This window comes from Sesamum indicum, linkage group LG8 (assembly GCF_026168435.1).
Source record: "Sesamum indicum cultivar Baizhima isolate 11 linkage group LG8, ASM2616843v1, whole genome shotgun sequence".
Classification (NCBI taxonomy): domain Eukaryota; kingdom Viridiplantae; phylum Streptophyta; class Magnoliopsida; order Lamiales; family Pedaliaceae; genus Sesamum; species Sesamum indicum.
The window spans coordinates 18,034,722-18,061,482 of NC_142664.1; the positions used below are offsets into that span (position 1 = coordinate 18,034,722).

The 26,761-nt window shown below is 36.1% G+C and overlaps 1 protein-coding gene, 1 long non-coding RNA gene and 1 pseudogene across 2 annotated transcripts; 2 read left to right on the top strand and 1 right to left on the bottom strand.

Annotated features, from left to right (window-relative positions):
* Positions 1 to 6,480: 6,480 nt before the first annotated feature.
* Positions 6,481 to 7,575, top strand: LOC148787266 (protein DESIGUAL 2-like; annotated as a pseudogene).
* A 64-nt stretch (positions 7,576 to 7,639) lies between these two features.
* LOC148787267 (uncharacterized) lies at positions 7,640 to 8,627 on the bottom strand. The gene has a single exon (XM_088883184.1). It carries the CDS (start codon positions 8,538 to 8,540, stop codon positions 7,863 to 7,865), a length of 678 nt encoding a protein of 225 aa, XP_088739310.1. The 5' UTR covers positions 8,541 to 8,627; the 3' UTR covers positions 7,640 to 7,862.
* Positions 8,628 to 24,437: 15,810 nt separating this feature from the next.
* Positions 24,438 to 26,034, top strand: LOC148787268 (uncharacterized). Its single transcript, XR_016066990.1, has 2 exons — positions 24,438 to 24,539; positions 25,043 to 26,034. It is a non-coding gene; the product is annotated as an uncharacterized LOC148787268 (long non-coding RNA).
* The last annotated feature ends 727 nt before the right edge of the window (positions 26,035 to 26,761 follow it).

Below are 26,761 nucleotides of genomic sequence, written 5' to 3' on the forward strand. Positions count from 1 at the left end.
CTCACTGCTTCTTCCCTGCAGGGAAATTAAGAGAACGGAAAGCAGGACGTAATGGAGGAGAATTCGAGCCATGAGAACGTACTGGTTCATTGGTGTGGGGGCATATATTTATACAGGGTTGGGGTTTATCACTTTAAGTAAAGAAGAAGAACATTGTGTTAAGTTGTGAAGATTGATTTGAAGAAGAAAAGGATAACCTGATTCAACTTAGAAATCCCAAGTTGAGTTGGAGAAGGATAACTCGATTCAAAGTTGAGTTGGAGAAGGATAACCCGATTCAAAGTTGAGTTGGAGAAGGATAACCCGATTCAACTTAGAAATCCCAAGTTGAGTTGGAAAAAGGATAAGTCATGGCTATATATATACTACTCTTATTAGCATTGTTTTATAGAGCAAAATAGAATAGAGTAGAGAGAAAAGAAAGAGTTGAGACGAGGGTGAGTGTTGTCTTTCACGTGTGGTGAAGACTTGCATACAAGTGTGTGTGTGTTGTACTCCTCAATTTTCCTCCTCTTTGAGTGTTTTCTCCTGGCTTGGTATCGCCCCCAGACGTAGGATTTATATCCAAACTGGGTTAACAAATTCGTGTGTCTTTTATCGCCTTCATATTCCACCTGTTATCCATCTTAACCCGATCCATTTCCTAACAACTGGTATCAAGAGCCTGGTTCAAGGAGTTAAGATGGAGGGAAAGTTTCCAGTCGAACGGTTCAATGGTTCCGACTTTGGGTTTTGGCGTATGCAGATGGAGGCCTACCTGTACGGGAAGGACCTGTACGAACCACTTGCAGAGAAGTCCGAGAAGACGAGTGATGAAGAATGGAAGGTGCTCGATCGAAAGGCGATGAGCGCAATAATCCTGTCGCTCTCTCGGAATGTCGCCTATCATGTGAAGGGAGCAAAGAGCACGAAGGAAGTCCTACAGACTCTTGCCGATATGTACGAGAAACCCTCAGCAATGAACAAGGTTATGCTGATGAAAAAACTATTCAGGTTGCAGATGGAGGAGAGGAAGTCGGTGGCCGATCACCTCAATGACTTCAACCAACTCACGACACAGCTGGCGTCTGTGGATATCGTGTTTGACGATGAGGTAAAAGCGTTAATTTTGATTTCATCTTTACCTGACAGTTGGGATGTGGTTGTTACTTCGGTGAGCACTTCGTCTGGGAAGGAGAAGATGAAGTTCGACAACATCAGGGACATGATGTTGAACGAGGAAACCCGTAGAAAGCAAACGGGTGGATCATCTGGCTCTGCACTACATACAGAGTCCAGAGGGAGACCTGACACACGGGGTAAATACCGTGGAAGGTCAAGGTCCAGGGGGAAGAATAAAGGCAAGAAGGAGATGGTGTGCTGGAACTGCGATAAGCCCGGACACATGAAAAGCGAATGTCGGGCGCCAAAGAAGGAAAAGGAGGGCCGGACAGCGAATGCCGCGACGGAAGAGATCACGGATGCACTCTTGTTGAGTGTGAGCAGTTCTTCCGATGATTGGGTTGTGGATTCAGGGGCCTCATTCCACTCATGCAGCAACAAAGACATCATGGAGCCATACACCTCAGGTGATTTTGGCTTAGTTTATCTTGCAGATAACAAACCCCTCAAGATTGTAGGAAAGGGAGATGTGCGGATCAAATCAATGAATGGGTCATGTTGGACCCTACATGATGTGAGACACATACCAGGACTGAAGAGGAACTTGATCTCAGTCGGACAGCTGGATAGTGATGGATTCCACACGACGTTTGGAGACGCGAAGTGGAAGATCAGTCGGGGAGCAATGACTTTGGCACGAGGACTAAAGTCGGGAACGCTCTACATGGCTGGAGGATCCAGTTCAAACATCCCCTTTGTAGGAACTGTATCGCAGGCTAACCTGTGGCACAATCGCTTGGGCCACATGAGCGAGAAAGGAATGAACGTGCTGAAGTCGAAAGGACGGTTGCCCGAGTTAAAATCGGTGGAGGTGGGTCATTGTGAACACTGCGTGTTCGGAAAGCAGAAGCGGGTGAGCTTCTTGACCACAGGAAGAACTCCGAGAAAAGAAAAGTTGGAGCTTGTTCACACCGATTTGTGGGGGCCAGCACCAGTGTCATCTCTTGGTGGATCAACGTACTACATGACATTCGTCGATGACTCCACTAGAAAGGTATGGGTGTATTTCTTAAAAAGAAAATCTGATGCCTTTGATACATTCAGGAGATGGAGGGCACTAGTGGAAAATGAGACAGGTCTACAAGTGAAATGTCTCAGATCGGATAACGGTGGCGAGTACAGCAGTGAAGGTATCAAGAATTACTGCGCCGACCATGGAATCCGAATGCAGAAAACAATCCCGGGGACACCTCAGCAAAATGGCGTTGCTGAGAGGATGAACAGAACACTGAATGAGCGTGCGAGATGCATGCGATTGAAGAGCGGACTACCAAAGATGTTTTGGGCAGATGCAGTCAACACGGCTGCTTTCTTGATCAATCGAGGGCCTTCTGTCCCGTTGAACAACATGATACCGGAAGAGGTATGGAGTGGTAAGAAAGTGGATCTTTCTTTCTTACGTACGTTTGGTTGTTCAGCCTATATTTTGAACGATGATCGGACTAAGCTGGATGCTAAGTCGATTAAATGTACATTCATTGGGTATGGGACTGACGAATTTGGGTATAGATTCTGGGATGATCAAAACCGGAAAATAATTCGTAGCAGGAATGTTATATTCAATGAGGATGTAATGTACAACGACAGGAAGGTAAGCCCGGACGATGACAAGAAGGAAAGGAAATTTGTTGATCTCGACATTTCAAATTCCGGGATCATGAGACCAGCAGATACGGATTCAGTGGGAGTTCAGACGGACGAAACCGAACAGACGGAGATAGAGCCAGAACCAGTATCGGAGGAACCGATTACTGAAAGCAGCACACCCTTGGCACTAGGTCGAGAACCGAGGCTGAGAAGGGCCCCAGATAGGTACTCCCCCTCTCTTTATTACTTGCTTTTGTCTGATTGTGGAGAACCCGAATGTTACGCAGAGGCAGTCAATGATGTCCACAAGAGCAAGTGGGAGCTTGCGATGAACGACGAGATGAACTCGTTGAAGAAAAACAACACATGGGAATTGTGTCAGCTCCCAAAAGGAAAGAAGGCCCTACAGAACAGATGGGTCTATCGGGTTAAGGAAGAATCAGACGGGAAGAAGCGGTACAAGGCAAGACTCGTAGTAAAGGGATTCCAACAAAGATACGGTATTGACTTTACTGATGTTTTTACACCTGTTGTCAAGTTAACTACTATTCGTCTTGTGTTGAGCATGGTAGCGGCAGAGAACTTGGAGTTACAACAGATGGATGTGAAGACAGCCTTCCTACACGGGGATCTTGAAGAGGAGATATACATGGTACAACCAGAGGGGTATAATGGAGATGATCAGCAGGTGTGTCGTCTGAAGAAAAGCCTGTATGGATTGAAACAGGCTCCGCGGCAGTGGTACAGGAAGTTTGACAACTTCATGCTAGAGATAGGTTTCTCTAGATGCAATGCTGATCATTGCTGCTACGTGAAGAGGTTTGATGAGTTTTTTATCATTCTACTCCTGTATGTTGATGACATGTTGATAGCAGGATCAAATGTCAAAGAGATCAATAGGCTCAAGGATCAGTTATCGAGGAAGTTTGACATGAAAGATCTTGGCGAAGCAAGACAGATATTGGGCATGAAAATCACAAGGGACAAAGGTATTGGTAAATTATGGTTATCTCAATCTAATTATATTGAGAAGGTATTATGCAGATTCAAGATGGAAAATGCAAAACCGGTTGGAACGCCATTGGGAAATCAGTTCAAACTATCCAACAGTGATGCGCCCCAGACTGACTCCGAACGTGCAAAGATGAGAGTCACACCGTATGCCTCAGCAATTGGGAGCCTGATGTATGCTATGATCTGTACTCGACCGGATATAGCACATGCAGTGGGAGTAGTTAGCCGTTTTATGAGCAATCCAGGAGTGATGCACTGGGAAGCTGTGAAATGGATTCTTAGGTACCTAAGGGGTACTAAGGACCGAGCATTGGTGTTTGGTAAGGGCAAGCTTACCTTGTTTGGGTTTGTTGACGCTGATTTTGCAGGGAGTGACTATGACAAAAGGAGGAGCACTACAGGGTACGTGTTCACATATGGCGGTACAGCCGTATCCTGGGTCTCAAAGCTGCAGAAGGTTGTCACACTGTCCACGACGGAAGCTGAGTACGTGGCAGTTACTGAGGCGGCTAAGGAGCTCATTTGGCTGCAACACTTCTTGGGTGAATTAGGGAAACCTCAGGCAGATGTGATTCTTCATAGTGATAGCCAGAGTGCGATCCATCTGGCAAAGAATCCCGCGTTCCATTCGCGGACAAAGCACATCGAGATCAAGTACCATTTCATCCGACAACTTCTGGAGAAGAAGGCACTGCAGCTGGAGAAGATCCAAGGAGAAAAGAATCCTGCGGACATGCTGACCAAGGCGGTTGCGATGGAGAAGTTGAAGCTGTGTACAGCTTTGACTGGCCTTGATGACTAGAGTGGACAAACCCGGCGGTACCAAGAAAGAAGTGGAGAAAAGCTAATCAATCTTCAAGTGGGAGATTGTTAAGTTGTGAAGATTGATTTGAAGAAGAAAAGGATAACCTGATTCAACTTAGAAATCCCAAGTTGAGTTGGAGAAGGATAACTCGATTCAAAGTTGAGTTGGAGAAGGATAACCCGATTCAAAGTTGAGTTGGAGAAGGATAACCCGATTCAACTTAGAAATCCCAAGTTGAGTTGGAAAAAGGATAAGTCATGGCTATATATATACTACTCTTATTAGCATTGTTTTATAGAGCAAAATAGAATAGAGTAGAGAGAAAAGAAAGAGTTGAGACGAGGGTGAGTGTTGTCTTTCACGTGTGGTGAAGACTTGCATACAAGTGTGTGTGTGTTGTACTCCTCAATTTTCCTCCTCTTTGAGTGTTTTCTCCTGGCTTGGTATCGCCCCCAGACGTAGGATTTATATCCAAACTGGGTTAACAAATTCGTGTGTCTTTTATCGCCTTCATATTCCACCTGTTATCCATCTTAACCCGATCCATTTCCTAACACATTGACAGAGTCTTTGCTGGAGGTTGCAACTTTTAAGAAATTGGAGTCCTGGATTGCAATATTTTAAGCGATATTGTCAAGAATGAGCACTTATTAGACAGCAAAAGTAGGTGATGATTCGGGCATCTGCAAGTGCAACGCAGTAGTTTCTTGGATCTGGTGGTGAAAGGGGAGGTGCTTGTTAGGGGAGCTTGTTATGGGTTAGATCAAACTTTGGTTCAAGTTTTCGAGGATGACAACAGTCAACTGTAAGAGACAATTATCTCACTGCCAGACATTTACTCAATTTTGAGTTTATTGTTTCCGAGTCTGAAGCCCACGTGTAGAGTTGAGCTTCAATTTCTTGCAGGCAGTGAGGTTTTTTTTTATGACAAACAATCATATGCTCTATGAACTCAAATACATGATCTTATAAAATTTCAATTGTAACTATTGGGATAAGACGGTGAGTTTTTTTCCTTATAACTTAAGAAATGCATAAACTCGAGATCTACTTGAGTTAATATAATTGAACTTTTCTGCTGAACAATGTTAAAATAGGAAGAATGTGCTTGTGTACATTGGATAAAAGAACACAAAGGTCTAAAGCTGGAGAAGATCAGATCCCAACAAAACTTATTCAATTGAAAAATTCTGTCCAAGAAAGCTACAATTCAGGAACAAAATAACACCGATTGAATCTGAAGTTTGAATTAATTTGCTATGATTTGATGATGTGGGAACAAGCACCGAAACTCAAGATCGATGTCGGATCTCAGTGCCGGAGATTAGGCCCTTTACAAGAGAGAATATAAACAGTACTGCACCAAAAAAATGATTGAATAATTATGAATAAATTTAATATTAAAATTAGCGTCAACCAATTAACAAATAATATTCTTATTATAATTTACATTATTTAATATATATTTTTAAATGATTCATTGCTAAATTCTTTAGCAAGTAAATTTTTGTTGCTAAATTCAATAGCAAGTAAAAATCTTATACTAAACAATATAGATTAACAATGAAGATTTACTTGGTAACTAAGTCGACGCTTCTTCCTTTTTTTGGTTGCTGTGGAGGAATTTTCTTTAGTGAGAGCCCAGTGTACAAACCCATTGAATTATGTTTTATAGGCCATGCAAAGGGATTGGCCCAACTTGAATAAATTGTAGGATGGCCAGAAATGAGTAAAGTTTTACTCAAATGAGGTTCTATCGAACCAAATCAATTACAAAGCAAAATTGATATGCTTATCATGTAATTGATGACTTTTACTAAATTACTTATCAATCATATAACAAGAAGAATTGATTGCTTGTCCTTCTAAATGTACAAATATTAGAACCTGTTTCTCCTGGAGTTGTAAACACCATGGCAAAAAACATGGTCTTCCTCGCGTGTCTTTTGGCCATGGCTTGGATATTAAAGCAGGCATTCTCGGTATCCAGGCAGAGATTTCTCATAACAAGGTTTGACACATACTACACAATTATCTCGTGACAAATGTGAGACTTATTATCAACTCCTATTTTGTGTTTTCGCTTTGCTAAATAAGATTGGTACCCGCAACTTTCAACAGGTTAAACATTTAAGGATGTGCATTTGTGAATGCCGAGAACCCAGCAACCAGGCTTTCAACCTTGGTTTGGCTGCGGTGGTGCTCTTGACTCTGGCACACGTTATAGCTAACTTATTGGGAGGGTGTGTTTTCATCAGATCTAAACAAGAATTTGGATTAAGCTTCTCCCGATAGACAACTTGTTGCTGCTTCCCTCATCTTGTCATGGTAATCTTGCATGTTCGCATAAAACTTTGTTGCATTTTCATGTGACAACCTCCAAACAGAATGGTAACCTTATCCCGTTAGAACCCAAAAATCAGACATACTGCAAAGTTGAATGATCAGAATTGCTATGTATGTTGTACATTTCAAGGAAAACTGGCCAACATAAACTTCATTGATGAATCAGGATTATGTTGAGTATTGCATTCGCACTACTGATCTCAGGAACTTTAGCAAACTCAAAATCAAGAAAAAATTGTGGAATACATAACCGTCGCATGCTGTCTATTGGAGGAGGAATTTTATGTTTGCCTATTATGTTTCCGCAACTGTCGTAGCTCAAGAGGAACTTAAGTTGCGTCGACCAACACAAGGTTTGCCTGTCTGACTAATCAATTATCACCACCTTTCGCCCAAAAGCTCTCAAATTTCAGTTCACTTCGTAGCTGTTGATAGCTTCATAGTTTTCAAGTTCTCATGTATAAGGATTTCTATTTTCTTGTATGCATGGGAAGTTTGTCTCTCCTTCCCATTCGAACAAGAAATTTTTCTTTTCTTGAAATACTACGTTAGAAATTGGAATTGTCTGATGTTGTTTTAAGCAATTCAATCCATGTCGTAAAGATACCATGTTTAAAAGGCAAAGTACATTTCAGACCAAAGAAGTATCCGAGCATTCAATTACAACAAACTCCACGGGGACAACTTAGAATTGAAAATAAACAAGCACCAAATAGACGAACAGCATACGAAAGAGAAATATATACCAAGCAAATAAGCACAGAAACATAATGCATCAAGATTTTCTTTGAACTAGTTAATTATACGGCTGTGAAGTCCACCACAGAAAAGGAAAGACGCAGTTGCCGCCTAAGAAAGTAAAACCAGGAGTTATAATTAGCATGAGTTTAACCAGGAATTATAATTAGCCTGAGAATATACCCAAGACATTAGTCATTTGTTCAGAGCGTCAGTGATTCTTGGACTTCAAAACATCCAAAACAAGCTTTGTCAGAGCGCGCATTAAATCCAGATTCTTCAGGTAGACCTCCATCTCCTCCAGTCTGAGCTTCCGCCACTCTCTTTCCCCCTCAACGGGTTTATCCCCTTCAAAGAACTCTGCGCCAATCCTCAAAATCCTCTCGTCCATGCTCACATCATTCGAACTCTCAGCCTCGGGCTCGGGTTCGGGCTTCCTCTTTGACCTCTTGGCACCCTTAGCCTCAGATTCTTTCTCTTCTGCAAGTCGTTTCGAACCCGTGGATTTAGCCGGAGTTGCGGGCACAGAAGCACGGGGCTTCGATCCGAGCTTTCTAGCGCCGCCGTTGGGCTTCTGCGAGTCATCCATGGGCTTCGACGCTATGGGCCTGACATTACTCTCGGGTCCTTCGGACTCCGACTCGGATTCTGATCCAGATTCTTCCTCATCAGAGGAAAAGGAAGGCTGCTGAGGTTTCGACGAGGACTGAGGTTGGGATTTCTTTAATGCTGCCGTTGGCAAAGACGGTGGCATCTGGGTTTGCTCCGGTTCGGAGTCGGATTCGGATTCGGAAGAGCCGACTTCTTCAGATGAAGCTCCGTCTCTCTCCTCCTCACGAGATTCCGATTCGGATTCGACATCTCTCTGGGGCTCGCGATTTTTCGCCATTCAGTCAAAAGAGTGTTGAGAGAAAGAGGGGAGCGGTGAATTACACAACTAGGGCTCCTCACAAAGACAGAATATATAACTTTTGACTTTGCTTCACTCAAGTACTTATAGAAACCAAAACCGAGTTATTTAATTTTTTATTACTAAAAAAAAATAAATTATATTAATATATTTATTTTAAATATATTTATAAAAAACAAATTATATTTATATTTTAAGTATATTTATATATAAAGATCATTTATTTAAGGAAAAAATATATACAAGACTCTATATGTGATAGAAAGCAATAGGAACAAAAAAAAATAAAAAATTACGATATTAGAAAGTTGTAAAAAAAAAAAGGGAAAGAGATCTAAAAGATCTTTTTTCCTAAAATTCTCCTTTTGTCCACTTACTACCTTTTCTCGACGAATATTCACTTTCTATTATATTGGTCAGCCAATCTTCTTATTCAAATTATGATTTGAATAAGATATATGTTTACGACATGTGATTAAATAAAAAATAGTAGAAACAATTCTACTTTACAGTTGATTTTATTCAACAATTGACCAAAATAAAATATTAATAAATAATAAATTGCATGAACTGGGTCGGGATTTTAAATCCTGACTCGCCATTAAAATATTAATAAAAAAATAAAAAATGGGGGAGTCGGGAAATTGAATCCCGACTCCAAGTTGGGAATTCAAATCCCAACTTGTCGGGATTTGAATTCCAACTTTATATATATATGTAAATATATATTATATATAAATATATGTATATATATTTAAATAGCCCCACTTTATATATATATGTATATATATTTAAATATGATATGATATATATGTAAATATATATGTATATATATTATATATTTGTAATATATATGTTTATATATATATGATATATATGTATATATATATTATATATTTGTATATGTATAATATATATTATATATGTATATATAAAAATTAAATCTCGACTTGGGTGTTTTTCTTTTTTTTCGTTTAAATAAATTTATATAATTTAATTATGTATAATTAATTTTTAACAATATATTAAAATACAAAAATTATAAAATTAACATTGCATTAATTCAAAACATTACAATTAAGGGTACAAATGTAATAGAATTTATTTGGTACAATTGTTAAAAATTACAATATTACACTCGCTCAAAGAGTACAAGATATTCAGATGCGTTAGGCACTCCCAAAATACACAAAAACTTCCTGATAGTCAAGAATACATCAAATAATATAGACACTTTCAAAATACACAAAAACTTCAAAATTCACCACCAAAATGCAAAAAATTCACCCATGAAAGATTTTTTTTTAAAATTATATTAATAAATTTAATACGATGGGTCAATCAAAGATTGACCCATCGTATTAAATTCCAGCTAATTTAAAAAAAAAAAAATTCACCAAGCATTATAAATTCGACCGAGATGGGCATTGAGAATTCACTGCATTCAAACCTCTCAACTTTCAATTTTTCACTACATTCAAAACTATTTGTGTGAGGTTAGTTTCAATTTATTTTTCGTAGAAATTGATAGACGTTCTGTGTATGGACCTCGTGGTGGGACTGTTTTATCTCAACAAACCCAATATAGGTCCGACGATATTCCTGAAGGTGACCTGGATGCCGTTCTAACGACACGACATGGGGATGGCCTTTCTCTACAAACACTCATATTTTCGCTTAGTCTTTTATCCTTTTCAATTCCAACAGAATCTTTATCATGTGCAGATTGTAATTTTCCTCTAAATATGGCGTTTATTTTAGGCTTTTATTCCTTAGCTTTCAAACCTCTGGTCAAGAACTTATAGTGCTCGACCGATTCGTTTTTCGTTACTCCTGTTGCAGTGATGGTTTTGTGTATCCTGGTAAGCGAATTGTCGGTTCGGTGGTGATGAAAATGATTTCTTGGAGAACTCATTGGTTCCTTCCATAAGCAATTGACATTTGATTTGATGTGTATTTAATTTATATAAAATTAAAATTTTTGTTATAATGAATATCATTTTTATTTTTATATATTTTAATACAAACAACATTTGCCTTATTCGTTATTTATTTTTCATATTTTTTTACCGTATTGATTATATATAAAAAGTGATGTATATTTAATAAAAATTGATGCAAAATACTTCATTAATGAGTTAACCACTCTGCTGCAAATTCGTTGGAGAACTCATTGCTTCCTTCCATAAGCAAGCTTATTTGACATTTGATTTGATGTTTATTTAAATTTATATAAAATTAATATTTTGTAATAATGCAACTCATTTTTATATTTATATATTTTAATACAAACAATACCGTATTTTTATATTTTTATACCGTATTGATTATATATAAAAAGTGATCTATATTTAATTAAATATCATAATTTAAATCGGGTCAAATTCAACAAAAAATTTTGATACATATTAAAAATATCGAACTAAAATATCGATTATGTATTCCTTAATTAATTTTAATGAATTTTTTCATTTTGATATTGGCATATCGATAGTATAATAAAACAACACTTTAGCAAAAGTTACAAAATATTTTCATTATTGTAAAACACATAACATTATAAATATTTTTGTAATTGTGAAACAAATATTATTATATTTTTATTATTGTTATGCATACCTTTAAAAATAGTTGTTTTATTATTGATTGGACTTACATCTCTAATCAACAGTAAATCATCACACAATTTACATAATCTCTACTCCTTAATCACGGAACCAGCAAATGATAATTTTTTTAATTCGAAGATGAGAGATTATATTTTATTATTTATTTAATATATATATGCATATAGATAGATAGATAGATAGATAGATATAGATAGAGGCATATATATAGATGTATAATAAAACATTTGAACTGTAAATCCAACACACAAAATACTAGCAATATATTTTGTTGATAAAACTATTTTAATTTGGTCAATTTTAAGCGATCGCAAATACAATAATTCAATTAACATTGTCATTATGGGTCCCTTGATCATTCCACAAATGGCCGGCCATTGCATCGCGGAATGCTGCTTACGTATCTATGTCTTCTTGCAATTGTTGAGGCAAACGACGAAACTAATCGTTTGCTTCATTGTCAGGATTGTCAAACTCTCCTCGTTCCCCACGTTCAAAAAATTGGTCATCTATGCCAAATTTCCATATGAAGTTGTGGATCACACAACATGCGATGACAAGATCTCGTTAACAATCTAAGCTGTATGGCGGCATAGGTCCTCTCAGAATAGGAAATATGTTCTTTAGCACCCCAAACGCCCGCTCAATGACATTACGCAACTGTGAGTGACGCTAGTTAAATAATTCTTTGGGTGAATGGGCTTGCCGGTTATTACCTCTAAACGAGTTGATATGATAACAATCTTGATGGTATGACGCCAAGAATTTAGAAAAATTGGGATAAGCGGAATCCACTAAGTAATATTTACCTGAAATGACAAGAGATGTTTATCATCAATGAAAACTGTCAAATTAGCGGTTCCACAAGCAATAATGTAAATATAATACCATTTGGTGGCCAAGGAAAATTCTAATCATTATTTAGGCAGTCCATGAACACATGGGCGTCATTTGCGCTACCCTCCCATCCAGCCATGACATACGTGAACATCAAGTCAAAATCACAAACAGCCATAACATTTTGTGATATATCACCGTGACGTGAACGGTATGCATTTTGCATGGACACAGGAACACTTGCTGCTATAAGTGTTCTGTCAATTGCGCCGACACAATCCTAATAATAAATAATTTGCAATGTTATGAGAAGGAAAATGCAGTATATATTACCTTAAAATAATTTCGGTGAAAAATGAATGCAGTATATATTACCTTAAAATATGGAAAGAAGTGTGTATTGTTAAGGATTCTGGGATGAATATGATTGAAATTTGGAGGACAAATTAGTTCCGGTGCAAGAAGATTCAGAGCTCGCGAAATCCTTTTCATGTGCCTGGAGATGGTCTCCAAAGAGTGCTGGAACCGCTCGCAGCTCGTTCTCTGGCGCTCGCTTAAACCAACGGTTTGTAAGAAAATGGCGACTGATTCCATGACAGAGACACGCGTCCGTTGCGAGTCTATTAAAACACCTCTCCCTTTTAGGAACAGGCATAAATTTTGGAAGTTTCTTTGTTCATACGTAACATATTGTACGATCGGGGTGCCCGGACAGAAGCTCGCTCAGCCAATCAGAGCCTTGCAGAATTGAATTATGTTGTGGTTGTTTCGTCTTTAAAATTGAAGTGCTTAACAATTGATGGATTAACCTGAGGTTGTTTTCCTCATCCGAGGACATATCAGAAGAACTATTAGAACGACTGTTGCCGCTTGATTCATCCATCTATCTATTTCTGCTCAAATTGCTTGGTGATATATTTGTAATCTAATGCATATATGCATTAGACACAAGCCAGAGTACTCTTTTATACTTGGCCAATTGTGTATCAACCCCCATTATTTGACAAGAAAGGGGGTTGGTGACAAAATGACAACAAAGTGGGTTGGTGAAAAAATTTGAAAGGACGGGGGTTTGGTGAAATTTTTGTAATTAAATCTATTATAAAAAAATGAGGTGAGTAAAGTGAATAATTAATTGAACTGTTTTTAATATAATAATTGTAACGCAAAATTGTCATTCTCATTAAATTATAAGCAAATGAGGTGTGTAAAATGAATAAAAAATTGGATTTTTGTTTATATATAGGATTTCTGGTCAAAATTGTCAAGACTTACTACTTCATTATTCTAGATTGTTTTAGTACTAATATTTTCAAAAATTACTTGGACAATTTTAATTGGAAAGATTGTAAAATCATTCTACTCTAATTTTAAATTGTAGTTTATTGGATAGTAATAATATGTTTTCATTTTCTTATATAAAATTATTTTTAAAAAAATTAAATTCAAACACATCTATTCAATTATAGTCAAATTTCGAAAAGTAGATGAGTAAAAGTCTTCTAACTAACCTGATGTATGAGCAGGGATAAAGAACATGGATTTGAATTTTTGATAAATACAAAATGCTGGAAAAGAAATGATGGTAAATTTTTTTTAGCCAGCTAAATATATTTAATATTAATTTTAGTTCAATAATTATACCTAATTTTTTTTAAATCTTGCAGCTTACAAAATTATTGACGTCAGTAAAATGATGAATTACCATGAACAACATACATGTAATATTTAAAATGATGTAAAGAAAAACAACTACAACTAACATCATGCAAGTATGTAAAAAAATTATCTTCAAATTCATGCAGCCCCTATAAAAATAAAAAAAATTGTTCACTTTCTCAATGTTTCAACCCAAGCACGCTTGTCCTCATTACTCATCAGAAGAAACATTTGATGCCTCACCTTCAACACAAATTGATCTTGCGCTGCAAAGAATAAATCCCGCGGTAGTCCCTCCATTTTAGACAGCGCAGCATGCAGTCTTCAATATTATCGTTGGAAATATTTGCCAGCCTTTGAGTTTTGGCTTCACTGCAAGCGGTTATGACATCAATGCATTTATCAATTCGCTTCAACCGATCACTTTGCCCCCCTTTTCGCCGCACGCCTCTTGTTGCTGTTGGATTTGTCTCGGGCCCGAATCAGAGTGGATTACCAGTATCCATTTCAGGATAGCTTACATCAACTTCATCATTGTCATTGTTGGAGACAGGAGGCATGGCAGAGGAACGGGCATTACTGCCAGTGGCCATAGAAGATGAGAACATATCAGTACATAAATCGAATTCAAAAAATAATCACGACAAAAGGGGCGAAATGGTATAACAAATTGCATTTATTTACCAAAAAAAAAATTACAAGTCTTTACAATCGCAGGGCCAAACAGGCACTAATCTGCTACATCAAGTTTAGGCTTCAGCTTCTTCACTACTTGCAGTGAAGAAGAATTCCTATCAGCTTCTTCAATACTTCAGATTCATATTTGTGTTTCCTACACTGAAGAAAACAAGAGAAACAGACGGACCTCGGTACAGAGCTCACGTTAGTTCGAGTGCCGCACTTTCTCTTTCGGCAAATGACTTCGTTGTTCGAACCACACGACTCGACGGTCGTAAAAACAGGATGGATCGGTGGGTGAGTTTCAGGGGAAGAGGAAGGAGGAAGAGCTGGTTTTGTTTGAGAATTCCATTGAAAGGAATGGTTGAGAGAGAAAAGCAATTTTAATTGATGGGAAAGAAGCAAATAGTGGCTGACAAAAAAAGACAACTATGACAAGCCTATTTGACCTATTAAATTTGAAATTGAGAATTGAATTGGGAATGCATTCTCACTAAAAATGGCACAAAACAAACAAATTCTCACATTCTCAAACAGTGAAAAGTGGGAAAAATCCCATTAAAAATACAACCAAACCAGCCCTTAATGTTCCATGCTAATATGCCTTCAAGATTCTGGACTGATGCCTTACTTATGGCCACTTATTTAGTTAACAGATTGCCTAGCAAAATTCTTAAATGGAAGTCCCCCTACGAAATTCTTTATGAAAAGAAACCTGCTTATGATCACATCAAGGTATTTGGATGTCTTTGTTTTATCACTGACACTCTACCTTTTAAAAACAAATTTGAACCTCGGGCTTTAAAGTGTGTCTTCCTAGGATTTGTTCATGGTACTAAGGGATACAAAGTCATGGAATTAAGCATTGAAAATATACATATAAGCAGGGATATAATCTTCTATGAGAATACATTCCCTTTTTCTGATCACAATGAAGATGATGCTGATATAGTCTGTCCACTCCCTGTAGTTAGTGATATCATCAACAATGAAGAAAAAATGGTATCCCCTAGTGAAATCAGTGATGAACCAGATCAGGAACAAAGAACAGACACTGCATCACTTAGGAGATCTGGCAGAATTCACAGCAAACCAACCTGGATGAGAGATTATGAATGTTATAGCACTGACAGCACCAATAACTGTTATATGACACAAGCACACACTTGCTTTGTGGAAAATCTTTCTAACATGCAGGAACCAAAGGGCTACGAAGAAGCGCAAGGGAAGATGGAGCGGGAGAAAGCTATGCAAGAAGAACTCAATGCACTTGAGAAAAACAAAACCTGGAAGTTGGCAGAACTACCTGCTAACAAGAAAGCCATTGGATGTAAATGGCTGTATAAGGTGAAACTTAATCCCAATGGGACTGTGGAAATGTACAAAGCGAGGTTAGTGGCCAAAGGCTACAGCCAAGTTGAAGGAGAAGACTACAATGACTGTTTTGCACCTGTGGCAAAAGCAGTCACTGTAAGACTTTTCCTAGCTGTGGTTGTAGGAAAGAATTGGCCACTACACCATCTTGATGTTAACAACGCTTTCTTATATGTTTACCTTGATGAGGAAATCTATATGGAACCCCCTATGAAATCTCAAAAGGGAAAGTGTGCAAACTGAAAAAATCACTATACGGTTTGAAGCAAGCTTCTAGGAAGTGGAATGAGGAATTCACCAAGAAAGTTAGTGAATTTGGTTTTGTCCAATCCAGTCATGACCACTGTCTATTTGTGAAAGGTTCTGGCATGAATTTGATTGCATTGCTTGTATACGTTGGTGACATATTAATAACTTCTGCCTCTGAAGATTCAATAGTGCAGGTCAAAGACTATTTGGACAGATTGTTCACTGTCAAGCATTTGGGAAGTGCTAAGTATTTTTTGGGTCTTGAGATAGCTCGTTCGACAGAAGGAATGATAGTTTCCCAACACAAATATGCGCAGAACATAGTTGCAGATGTAAGGCTTGGTAAAGGCAAATGTGACATCTGTAGAATTTTTTACGTAATTGGGAGACTAATTGGTAATTATTAGAAATTTATATTTAATTAGTAAATAAATTATAGATTGAATTTGGGATATAATAAAACTTGAATGGATTAAATTGGAGTTCGTTATAATATATTAAAGCAAATCATATTAATTAAGAAATTTAGGAAGGACGTAATAGGTATTTTGAGAAAAGTTTAAATTAAAAATAAAAAAATATAAAGAAAGAAAGAAAAAGGAGGAACATGAATTGGGAGAGGGGTGGGCCATCACCCAGCGCCCCACCCCCATGATAAACATATAATATATATACATATATATATATATACATATATATATATATACATATTTACTTTCAAACCATTTCACAACAATTCTGCAATTTTCCTTTTCTTCTTCATTTGGCGCGCGACAGGTAAGAATTGTAATTTAATTTTTATAAATTTATAATTATATTATTTAATTAATCCGTTTATTAAATGTTGTTTATACTAAGCGATGTATTATTTAATCGGAATATTTTACGTGTTTGGCTATTTAAAATAGTGTCGGATTAAATATCAAATTGGATATAAAAATGATATCATTGGTCAATTAGATTGTTAAATTTATTAGATTTGAATATTAATATAGCTAATTTATACAATTCCATCGAAATTGTTAACCAAATTCGCAATTATGTGTATTATTGTTCAATTAAAGTGTATAATAGCGAGAAATTGATAGGAAATTCATAGAAATATTCTGAAAATTATATTTAATAAATGGTATGTTAATAAAGAGGAAAAATGAAGATTTGTATTTCGATAAAAATGAAATATTGAAGAATTATTAGAAATTGTACGAATAATATTTAATATTATATTTAGAACAAATTACGATATTCTCGATATATCAATTGTATGTGGTATAATCATTATAGGATACGGGGGTGAGGTGAAAGGACTGACAATTAGCGATTGAGTAGAAAGAAACGTTGTAAGGTCGAGGTAAGTAAATAATTAGTATTATCTATATATGTCCCCTTTATTTGTGGTATTACTGTTATATGATTTTTGGTTCATGCTGACTTTGATTTATCTGAAAATATATATGAGTGGTGAATGATGTAATTTGATTGACGATAATGTGTACATGGAATGACAAAGTATGTTGAAATATTATGTTTGTTGTTTGATGTGTTGTGAGTGTCTAAGAATGAGAATGTATTGATATATGGTTTTACGTTACTAGTTGCTTATAAGAATGGTAATATGTGGAAATGAGGGAGTGGTGGAAATTGAATATAATTGTGGTGTGAATACCCCTTGATGTGTTGAAAAGCCTATAAGGCGATATGAAAAGTGCTATGTGCGAAAATAAAGTGCTATGTGCGAAATGAAAGCGCTATGTGCGAGATGAGATTGATGAGCCGGCTGTCAAGGGGATTCACTTAAATTTAATAATGGTGAGATTGAGTTGGCGGAAAAAACACAATATCACCTTCTGGTAAGCAAACTAGGAAAAAGATGAAGTTTAATTGATTGTCTTATTGCGTGATAACTATATGGTGTAATAAAGATGGTTATGTGGAAGCAAATTGACTATATATTCTACGCATATTGCCTATGTATCTTGTTTGAGGTTATATTTGGTATACATATATAGATAGGACTGGTTATTTGCTTACTGAGTGGCAGGCTCACCCTTCTGCTGATATTTTCTTTCAGGATAGACTTTGAGGTGTCTAACTGTTGAAGACTAGGTTTACGCGTTATACTCAGGCAGGTCGGGCCAGTATGCAGTTTTCTCCTCTTTGTCAGTTAGAGTACAAATCACATTTTGTCTGTACAGAGAGAATATAAGTCTATGGATTACCTGTGACGAATCACTTTGTGATGTGTGATATGTATATATATATATATAATATTGTGGGTTGATAATAACTATTATGACGTGTTGGGATTACGTATGGAAATTAATTAGATGTTTATGTGCAAACATATATATATGAACATAGGAATTACTATAAGTATAACGTTTAGGGTAGATATAACTATTCTATCAAAGGGGGTGCTACAGCAAACATGTCACTACCCCATTACCTCCAAGGCTGAAACTCACAAAGAATACAAGAGCAGAGCTTGCTAACCCTTCAAAATACAGAAGGTTAATTGGGAGATTGTTATACCTGGGATTTACAAGGCCTGATTTATGCTACACTGTGCAACAATTGAGCCAACATTTCCAACATCTTTGTGAAGCACACTGGAATGCTGCCATTCACGTTGTTAGATACCTAAAGGGGAACAATTCCACAGGTTTGTTTTTCCCTGCAAATTCAGACTTCTCACTTCAGGTTTTCTGTGATGCAGATTGGGCCACATGTCAATTGACAAGGAAGTCGCTGACCGATTTCTGTGTGTTCATGGGAGGCGCACTTACATCTTGGAAAACCAAGAAGCAAACAACCGTGGCTAGATCATCAACTGAAGCTGAGTATAGAAGCATGGCTGCCACCACTTGTGAAGTTACATGGTTGATCTACATTTTGAAGAACATGGGAGTTGATGTCCAAACACCAATCCCCTTTTACTGTGACAATAAGGCTGCTTCATACATTACTGCGAATCCGGTATTCCATGAAAGGACCAAACTCCTCGAAATAGACTGTCATATAGTGAGGAACAAATAGAAAGAAGGAGTAATTCAACCAACATATGTGATTTCGAAGCAGCAGGTTGCAGACCTTTTCACAAAACCCCTACCTGCCCACTCCTTTCTTTACTTAAAGTCCAAGTTATACTTGGTTAATCTCCACCCAAGTTTAACTTGCGAGGGGGTGATGAAACCCAGCAGTGATTTGTATCAAAATGTTGAAGGATTGCATTGACTCAAGTCTGAAGTTGCAGAAAATCGCAGAGCAAGAAGAACTTAGCTACTGTAGCCGTTCTCGCACTTCCGCAGAACAACGTTTTTCTTTTCTTCACTGTTTAAGTGAAAGTGCATCTCTTAGTAACCGTTGGGGATCTTCTCCTTCGTTGTAAAACCGCTAGCACGCTTCTATACTTTCTTCCGTCTGTTGGTTAGTTTATTTCAGTTAGCAGCTTCCCTGTTTATAAAAGGAAGACTTGAGTCTTCTTTGCTGTAACAGAAACTCAAGGATCTGCAGCTATACAACTGCTTCTTGTATTTGATTTTCATTTCAGGTTGACATAATGTTTTTTCTAATTGAATGTATATATATATGTCTTGTAAGTTTGTCTGTGGACAATAGTTTTTGTAAAGGTTTCTAGAAAGAAGTGAATCAAAAAACCATGTCTTATAGCATTAAATCGTACAGTATATATACTAAACCGGTACAACTGTTTCATCCATGTTCTACAGGAAAACTGAAAATTTCACAGGACACTATCTGAGGTTTGAGAATCTTTACTCCTACTCGTGATCCGAATGTAGCAGACAATGGCGGCAACCAACGCAGTGGCGAATCTTCCAAGAATCACATCCCCACCAGCAACAGACTTATCAGCCGAGTGATGGCTCCAGATGTGCATCAGGCCTGCAGGATCTCCATTTGCGTCTGCGCCACCCGATGATGGAGCCGGACTCGGAATTGACCCAAATGCTCCTGCATGGCCGGCAGGGGGCGTTCCCGTTGGTGAGATGGGATCTGATCTTCTGGACTCACTGCTTCTTCCCTGCAGGGAAATTAAGAGAACGGAAAGCAGGACGTAATGGAGGAGAATTCGAGCCATGAGAACGTACTGGTTCAATGGTGTGGGAGCATATATTTATACAGGGTTGGGGTTTATCACTTTAAGTAAAGAAGAAGAACATTGACAGAGTCTTTGCTGGAGGTTGCAGCTTTTAAGAAATTGGAGTCCTGGATTGCAATATTTTAAGCGATATTGTCAAGAATGAGCACTTTTTAGACAGCAAAAGTAGGTGATGATTCGGGCATCTGCAAGTGCAACGCAGTAGTTTCTTGGATCTGGTGGTGAAAGGGGAGGTGCTTGTTGGGGGAGCTTGTTATGGGTTAGATCAAACTTTGGTTCAAGTTTCCGAGGATGACAACAGTCAACTGTAAGAGACAATTATCTCACTGCCAGACATTTACTCAATTTTGAGTTTATTGTCTCCGAGTCTGAAGCCCACGTGTAGAGTTGAGCTTCAATTTCTTGCAGGCAGTGAGGTTTTTTTTTATGACAAACAATCATATGCTCTATGAACTCAAATATATGATCTTATAAAATTTCAATTGTAACTATTGGGATAAGACGGTGAGTTTTTTTCCTTTTAACTTAAGAAAGGCATAAACTCGAGATCTACTTGAGTTAATATAATTGAACTTTTCTGCTGAACAATGTTAAAATACGAAGAATGTGCTTGTCTACATTGGATAAAAGAACACAAAGGTCTAAAGCTGGAGAAGATCAGATCCCAACAAAACTTAATCAATTGAAAAAATCTGTCCAAGAAAGCTACAATTCAGGAACAAAATAACACCGATTGAATCTGAAGTTTGAATTAATTTGCTATGATTTGATGATGTGGGAACAAGCACCTAAACTCAAGGTCGATGTCGGATCTCAGTGCCGGAGATTAGGCCCTTTACAAGAGAGAATATAAACAGTACTGCACCAAAAAATGATTGAATAATTATGAATAAATTTAAAATTCAAATTAGCGTCAACCAATTAACAAATAATATTCTTATTATAATTTACATTATTTAATATATATTTTTAAATAATTCATTGCTAAATTCTTTAGCAAGTAAATTTTTGTTGCTAAATTCAATAGCAAGTAAAAATCTTATACTAAACAATATAGATTAACAATGAAGATTTACTTGGTAATTAAGTCGACGCTTTTTCTTTTTTTTGGTTGCTGTGGAGGAATTTTCTTTAGTTAGAGCCCAGTGTACAAACCCATTGAATTATGTTTTATAGGTCATGCAAAGGGATTGGCCCAATTTGAATAAATTGTAGGATGGCGAGAAATGAGTAAATTTTTACTCAAATGAGGTTCTATCGAACCAAATCAATTACAAAGCAAAATTTTTACTCAAATGAGGTTTTATGACACACATGTATCCACGTCTCTCTTTGATTCAGAATCTGTTCATGATATGTTCCCCTGTCTTCAGTTCTCTGTTTTATAGCTTTATCATGAAAAGAACCACACAACACAGCTGCTGGATTCTATGGGCCTGATCGCGAGAGCCACCCCTTATGGGTCGTTAGCCATTTTGTGAAACAATTTTTAGATTTCAAAGTTCTTGTAATATCATTTATATTGTTTGATTGAATGCTGTGAATTTATCTCAGTGTACGGGTGTGTGACGATCAAGAACTGGATGCCCAAAACTGTAAATTGTCTGGCTGTATTTGCCTCTATTTAAATTTATTTCTTGATTTAAAGGGTGATTTAGATCTATTATTTGTATTGAGTATTGCATTCGCACTGCTGATCTCAGGAACTTTAGCAAACTCAAAATCAAGAAAAAATTGTGGAATACATAACCGTCGCATGTTGTCTATTGGAGGAGGAATTTTATGTTTGCCTATTATGTTTCCGCAACTGCCGTAGCTCAAGAGGAACTTAAGTTGCGTCGACATACACAAGGTTTGTCTGCCTGACTAATCAATTATCATCACCTTTCGCCCAAAAGCTCTCAAATTTCAGTTCACTTCGTAGCTGTTGGTAGCTTCATAGTTTTCAGGTTCTCATGTATAAGGATTTTTGTTTTCTTGTATGCGTGGGAAGTTTCTCTCTCCTTCCCATTCGAACAAGAAATTTTTCTTTTCTTGGAATACTACGTTAGAAATTGGAATTGTCTGATGCTGTTTTAAGCAATTCAATCCATGTCGTAAAGATACCATGTTTAAAAGGCAAAGTACATTTCAGACCAAAGAAGTATCCGAGCATTCAATTACAGCAAACTCCACGGGGACAACTTAGAATTGAAAATAAACAAGCACCAAATAGACGAACAGCATACGAAAGAGAAATATATACCAAGCAAATAAGCGCAGAAACATAAAGCATCAAGATTTTCTTTGAACTAGTTAATTATACGGCTGTGAAGTCCACCACAGAAAAGGAAAGACGCAGTTGCCGCCTAAGAAAGTAAAACCAGGAGTTATAATTAGCATGAGTTTAACCAGGAATTATAATTAGCCTGAGAATATACCCAAGACATTAGTCATTTGTTCAGAGCGTCAGTGATTCTTGGACTTCAAAACATCCAAAACAAGCTTTGTCCGAGCGCGCATTAAATCCAGATTCTTCAGGTAGACCTCCATCTCCTCCAGGTTGAGCTTCCGCCACTCTCTTTCCCCCTCAACGGGTTTATCCCCTTCAAAGAACTCTGCGCCAATCCTCAAAATCCTCTCGTCCATGCTCACATCATTCGAACTCACTACCTTTGCTGAAGACAGCCTATCTAGATCACCAATGGCAACCACCGTTGGCAAAGACGGTGGCTTCTGGGTTTGCTCCGGTTCGGAGTCGGATTCGGATTCGGAAGAGCCGACTTCTTCAGATGAAGCTCCGTCTCTCTTCTCCTCACGAGATTCCGATTCGGATTCGACATCTCTCTGGGGCTCGCGATTTTTCGCCATTCAGTCAAAAGAGTGTTGAGAGAAAGAGGGGAGCGGTGAATTACACAACTAGGGCTCCTCACAAAGACAGAATATAACTTTTGACTTTGCTTCACTCAAGTACTTATAGAAACCAAAACCGAGTTATTTAATTTTTTATTACTAAAAAAAAATAAATTATATTAATATATTTATTTTAAATATATTTATAAAAAATAAATTATATTTATATTTTAAGTATATTTATATATAAAGATCATTTATTTAAGGAAAAAATATATACAAGACTCTATATGTGATAGAAAGCAATAGGAACAAAAAAAAATCAAAAATTACGATATTAGAAAGTTGTCAAAAAAAAAAAAGGGAAAGAGATCTAAAAGATCTTTTTCCTAAAATTCTCCTTTCGTCCACTTACTACCTTTTCTCGACGAATATTTACTTTCTATTATATTGGTCAGCCAATCTTCTTATTCAAATTATGATTTAAATAAGATATATGTTTACGACATGTGATTAAATAAAAAACAGTAGAAACAATTCTACTTTACAATTGATTTTATTCAACAATTGACCAAAATAAAATATTAATAAATAATAAATTGCATGAACTGGATCGGAATTTTAAATCCCGACTCGCCATTAAAATATTAATAAAAAAATAAAAAGTGGGGGAGTCGGGAAATTGAATCCCGACTCCAAGTTGGGAATTCAAATCCCAACTTGTCGGGATTTGAATTCCAACTTTATATACATATGTAAATATATATTATATATAAATATATGTATATATATTTAAATAGCCCCACTTTATATATATGTACATATATTTAAATATGATATGATATATATGTAAATATATATGTATATATATATTATATATTTGTAATATATATGTTTATATATATATGATATATGTATATATATATTATATATTTGTATATGTATAATATATATTATATATGTATATATAAAAATTAAATCTCGACTTGGGTGTTTTTCTTTTTTTTCGTTTAAATAAATTTATATAATTTAATTATGTATAATTAATTTTTAACAACATATTAAAATACAAAAATTATAAAATTAACATTGCATTAATTCAAAACATACAATTAAGAGTACAAATGTAATAGTGTATTTATTTGGTACAATTGTGAAAAATCACAATATTGCTGTGACGCCCCAAAAATTATAATATATAATTGGGGGATCAATTGGTAAATTTTTATGAAATTTAGTTAATTGGTAAATAAATTATGGGCCATAATTGAAATATAATAACACTTGAATGGATTAAATTGGCGTTCGTTATAATATTTTGGGACGATTTATATTAATTAAGAAAATTAGGAAGGACGTAATTGGTATTTTATGAAAAGTTTAATTAAATAAATAAAATAATAATATTATATATATATGTTAGTAAGTAATATAATAATATATATATATATGTGTATGAAATAGAGTGAGAGGCCCACCAACCCACCGCCTCATTTCTCTCTCCTCTCTTACTTATTTCTAATACATATACACATGCACAATCACATTCACACACACATTACAATATACATCTGCACATACACAATTTCGGCGACATGTGAGGTACGAAACTTTGATTTTAATTTATATAATTATATTATTTAATTAGTCTGTTTATTAAATGTTGTTTATGGTAAGCGGTGTACTATTTAATCGGAATATTTTATGAGTTCGACTATTTAAAATAGTGTCGAATTAAATATCAAATTGGATATAAAAATGATATCGTTGGTTAATTAGATTATTAAATTTATTAGATTTGAATGTTGCTATAGTCAAATTATATAATTCCATTGGAATTGCTAACCAAATACGCAATTATATGTATTATTGTTTAATTTTAAGAGTATAATAGCGAGAAATTGATAGAAAATTCATAGAAATATTCCGAGAATTATATTTAATAAATGGTATGCTAATAAAGAGGAAAAACGAAGATTTGTACTTCGATAGAAATGGAATATTGAATAATTATTAGAAATTGTACAAATAATATTTAATATTATATTTAAAAGAAATTATGATATTCTCGATATATTAATTGTGTATGATATAACTCATTATAGGATACGGGGGTGAAGTAAAAGGACTGACAATTAGTGACAGAGTAGAAAGAAACGTTGTAAGGTCGAGGTAAGTAAATAATTAGTATTATCTATATATGTTCTTTTTATTTGTGGTATTACTATTATATGACTTTGTGGTTCATGCTGATATTGTTTTATCTGAAAATATATGCGTGGTGAATGATTTGAATTGATTGATGGCATTGTGTACGTGGAATGAGAAAATGTGTTGAATATCATGTTTGTTGTATGTTGTGTTGTGGGTGTCTGAGAATGAGAATGTAATGATATATTGTTTTACGTTACTAGTTGCTTACAAGAATGGTGATATGTGGAAATGAGGGAGTGGTGGAAATTGAACATAATTGTGGCGTGAATACCCCTTGACGTGTTGAAAATGCTATGTGCGAAAAGAAAGTGCTATGTGCGAAAAGAAGATGCTATGTGCGCAATGAAAAGAGCTTTGATGCGATGCTATGTGCGAAAAGAAAATGCTATGTGCGAAATGAAACAGCTATGTGCGAGATTGATGAGCCGGCTGTCAAGGGGGTTCACTTGAATTTATATAACGGTGAGATTGAGTTGGCGGGAAAAACACAATATCACCTTCTGGTAAGCAAACTAGGAAAAATAGAGTTTGGTTAGTTGTCTTATTATGAGATAGTCATGTGGTGTAATAAAGTTGATTATGTTGGAATTAAATTTGCTTGTATTCCATTCGTGTTACTTGTTTATCTTATTTGGGCTATGGTTGACATGCGTATATAGATAGGACTGGTTATTTGCTTACTGAGTGGCAGGCTCATTCCCCTGCTGACATTTTCTTTCAGGAATAGACTTTGAGGTGTCTGACAGTTGAAGAATAGGTCCACGCGCTATACTCAGGCAGGTCGGGCCAGTATGCAGTTTTCTCCTCTTAGTCAGTTAGAGTACAACTCACATTTTGTTTGTACAGAGAGAACATAATTATATGGATTACTTGTGGTGAATTACCTTGTGGTGTTTGATATGTATATATATATAATATTGTAGGTTGATAGTACTTGCTATGACATGTTGGGATTACGTATGCAAATTTATATATATGAACACAGGGATTACCTTAACTAAGACGTTTAGGGTAGATATAGCCCTTGTAGCGAAGGGGGTGCTACATTAGGTGGTATCAGAGCAGGGATTAGATTTTCTTGGGGTAGTAGATGAAATGTAATATTATATGTGAGGTATGTACTAGGGATCTAGTCAAATGTGTGTATTTCATATAAGATGGAAGCGTCAAGGGAAAACGCTGCTGGCCCAACTGAGTCATTAGAGTCTGTGCATGGTCATGATTCAGGATCAGAACATTAGGGGTTAGAATCCTAAAATAGAAATGCCTCACAACCAAAAATGAACCCCTTTGTGCAACAGTTTGTTGAATGATGGAGAGGACATGAGAGAAAAATACCCATATTTATTGTCTGAGCCGTTAATTAGTTAAATTTCGAGGACGAAATTTTTATTAGGAGGGGAGAATTGTGACGCCCCAAAAATTATAATATATAATTGGGGGATCAATTGGTAAATTTTTATGAAACTTAGTTAATTGGTAAATAAATTATGGGCCATAATTGAAATATAATAACACTTGAATGGATTAAATTGGCGTTCGTTATAATATTTTGGGACGATTTATATTAATTAAGAAAATTAGGAAGGACGTAATTGGTATTTTATGAA

Coding starts and splice junctions, on each gene's coding strand:
- LOC148787267 (XM_088883184.1), bottom strand. CDS start 8,540: ATGGCGAAAAATCGCGAGCCCCAGAGAGATGTCGAATCCGAATCGGAA.